Here is a 3,564-nt window from a genome sequence, read left to right on the forward strand (position 1 = left end):
ATCCAATGGTCGTAAGTAGGGGAGCGTCTGTATTTTTAACACAAAATGTGCAGTCACTTGTCTTTTCAACTCTTTAACTTGAAGCATTCACGATTGTTGACGGAAAAACAGGGTCTTTAATGTTTCAAATACTTTAACAGTTAACCCACATAGTTAAGAAGAGAACCGTCTTAAATAACCGTATTGCACCACCATAAAATAAAGCTAATTACGTTATTAAGGGGATAACTCTAAGAGCCTCAGCTGACTGCTGCATTATCCACAAAAATCCATCGAAAAAATTCCGTGTGATCTCGACTGTCACTATTATTCAGGGACCTCATTTTAATTAGGACCGCTGAGGCCTTTTCACGCAGGATCGATGCTTTTGAATCCAAAGAAGTCGGAATGTGTAGAGCAGGGGTCACCAACCTTTTTGAAACTGAGAGCTACTTCACGGTTACTGAATCATACGAAGGGCTACCAGTTTGATACGCTCTTCTGAAATAACAAATTTGCTCAGTTTGCCTTTAGTTATACATTATTTATAATGATTAGTAATACTCACCTATGTAAAGACACTGATCATGTTAATGATTTCTAACAATGATTATCAAAAATGACAACAAGGTGGGAAACAGATATCAATATTCAACACTTTATCTCTATTAATCACAGTATTTGTTACATTTTCAGATGATCACTTACATCACTACATTTTAGCAAAAAATATCCCATTTGCACAAGCCACTGACATGCCCTGTTAACAAATCATGAACTATGTTGCAACATGTTTCAAAAAGTTAACAATTATGTAATGTTAAACAAAATCAACTTACATATTTTTAAATATGTAATACATTTTTTATTTCACATTTTGAACTAATGGCCAAGTCTGTGTTATGTTTAACAAAATTATAACTTTTAAATGTCATGAACACACTTTTAAATTGAACACAATTCTTCAATATTTTAATTCAACTTTGCCATGGCACTACCATGTTGTCACTGACTACATCTGGTATCCGTCCTTGGTTAGTGGGAAGACTGGCATTGCATGCTGTTCACCAGTGTGTTGTAATCTGGTGTGTAACTTGACACTGCAACTGTGAGTGAGTCTCTCAGATGTGCATCAGTGAGGCGTGTTCTGTGTTTGTTTTTGATGAAGTTCATGTCAGAAAATGCTGATTCACAGAGATAGGTTGAGCCAAACAGGCTGGCAACCTTCATGGCTGCTGTGCATACTCCACTGTACTTCTCTGTGTCAACAAGGCGCCAAAAGTTTGGTGCAGCCTGGTAGGCTTTGAGATGGAGATCATTTTGCAATGTTATAATTTCAATCTCCACCTGTCCAGCATCCAAGTTGAACGTTGCACTTAACTGCTCAGCAAAGCATGTTGTGTCCCCATTCATGAAAGGGTTGGAAATGAAGAACACACATGGTTCAAGCTGATGAAGGTCACAAAACCTATTCTCAAACTCTTGCCCAAGTCTGTTTATTACTTCAATGTACTTTTCTGCCACTTTTTCAAATGTCTCAGATGCAGAAGCATTGTCTTTCAGCACTGACTGCACAGGGGGAAAGTGCAGAACTTTTTTTCTCTGTAAATCTGCAGAGAATGCATTCATTTTGGCTTTAAATGCATTTAAAGCACTTATCATATCGACAACAGTCTTACCTTTGCCTTGCAGCTGGCAGTTCAGGAGGTTTAATTTCCCAGTAATGTCCACCAAAAATGCAAGGTCAAGTGTCCACTCTGTGTCCTCTAGCAGTGAGACATCTTCGCCTTTGGACTGCATGAACTCTTTGATTTCACGCAAAAGAGACAAAAAACGATGCAAAACTCGTCCTCTGCTGAGCCATCTGATTTCTGTGTGTAGCAGTAGGTCCCCATATTCTGCTGACATCTCCTCTAATAGTACCTTGAAAATCCTGTGCTGCTTTGCTTTGGAGCGGATGTTGTTTATGATTTTCACAACGGGAGTCATCACGTGCCCAAAGCCGATCACTTTCGCACACAACGCCTGCTGGTGAATGATGCAATGGTAATGCAGAAATTTGGGGAAGTCTGGGTCACGTTTACAGTGAGCGATGAAACCTGTCTGTCGGCCGACCATAGCAGGAGCCCCGTCTGTTGTCACCGCTACCAGCTTTTCCAATGGCACCTTTTTCTGCACGAAAAACTCCTTCACCGTGTTATAAATGTCAACTCCTCTCGTAGTTGTCTTTAAGGGCAGTAGTGTCAGGAGTTCTTCTTTTGTGGAGAAATCATTAAACACCATCCGGATAAAAACCAATAACTGCGCTGTACTGCTGCTGTCCACGGACTCATCGCACTGGAGGCTAAACCACTTGCACTTCGCCAGATCCTGCTCCAACTGATCGACCAAGTTACTGGACATAGCTGATACTCGTCTTGCCATCGTAGATGCCCCCAGTTGGACGTCGGAAAGAGTGGAGATTAGGTCGCTTCCATTTTTCTCGTCTTTAAATACAGTGTTAGCAATTAATAACATCGCTTCTTTGACAACTTCTCCATCTGTAAATGCCTTTTTTTTCTTGATCAGAAAATGTGTAGCTCTAAACGAGGCTTCGGTTGCTTTTTGTGAGTTTTTGGCCGGCCTCGTAAAAAAAGACTGTTGCTTACCCAGAGCGGTCTTTAGCTCACGGGCTTTTTCTGCCCGTAGGGCGCTTGCAGGTGGATATTTATCATGGTAGCTTTTGTGACACGTATTGAAATGTCTCTCCACATTGTGCCGTTTTGCTGTCGCCACGGTCGTCCCGCAAATCAGACACACGCAGGTTTCTTTTACAGTCGTAAAAAAGAACTCCTCTTCCCATTCACTGTGAAAGAGATACGTTTTCTTTCTTTTTTCTGCCATGTTTTTGGGGTACGAAAGTGCATACAGCGCCCGCTAGCTTACTCTCCACATCCCACAAGCTCTACTTTACTGCCCATAGGTAAATATTGTGCGCGTTAACCTTAAAGTATTTTTAAGATAGTATTTTTTAAATCTATATACATACAAGTGTGATTAAAAAAATAATAGCAACAGAACAAAATTAATTTTTAGACGCAGCTCTCTATGAGATGTGCTATTTTTGGAACAGGCCCGCGGGCGACTCATGTGGTCCTTGCGGGCGACCGGGTGCCCGCGGGCACCGTGTTGGTGACACCTGGTGTAGAGTATCAAATATGTATAGACCTGCGCAACAAGTTAGCTCTGCAAGCTCGCTAACGAGAGAATGAATCATGGGAGGAGGTATTTGGACCTTTCATGTGGGAAGGCGACGGATGCCATGTTTGCGCAAAATAATTAATAAGGGAGAATTCGTTCTGCTGCTAAAATAATAATATATTGCATGCAATTAGCATAATTCAATTTTTAGATTTAGATTGATGCACTTGAGTTTTTTTCTTTTCTTCCTAGGATTTTATTATCAGATATATTGATGTAATTTACTGATATAATTCATGTATTGATATTTCATAGAATATCCTCAAAAACGTTGCTCTTCTATTTACGACCTAACACTTGTTAAATGGACGGTGTGTATTATTTGACCACTAAATGTTAACGCGT

At 40.4% G+C, this 3,564-nt stretch overlaps 1 protein-coding gene across 1 annotated transcript; it reads right to left on the minus strand.

Moving 5' to 3' along the window:
- Positions 1 to 405: 405 nt before the first annotated feature.
- On the minus strand, positions 406 to 3,149 carry LOC148361490 (general transcription factor II-I repeat domain-containing protein 2-like). Its single transcript, XM_088342191.1, has 2 exons — positions 1,659 to 3,149; positions 406 to 1,548 (listed from the first exon to the last, which is right to left on the minus strand). The coding sequence occupies exons 1-2, from the start codon at positions 2,860 to 2,862 to the stop codon at positions 1,517 to 1,519; spliced, it is 1,236 nt and encodes a 411-aa protein (XP_088198317.1). The 5' UTR covers positions 2,863 to 3,149; the 3' UTR covers positions 406 to 1,516.
- Positions 3,150 to 3,564: the final 415 nt, after the last annotated feature.

The sequence above is a fragment of the Urocampus carinirostris genome, chromosome 8 (assembly GCF_059441175.1).
Source record: "Urocampus carinirostris isolate Australia breed hairy pipefish chromosome 8, RoL_Ucar_1.0, whole genome shotgun sequence".
NCBI lineage: Eukaryota > Metazoa > Chordata > Actinopteri > Syngnathiformes > Syngnathidae > Urocampus > Urocampus carinirostris.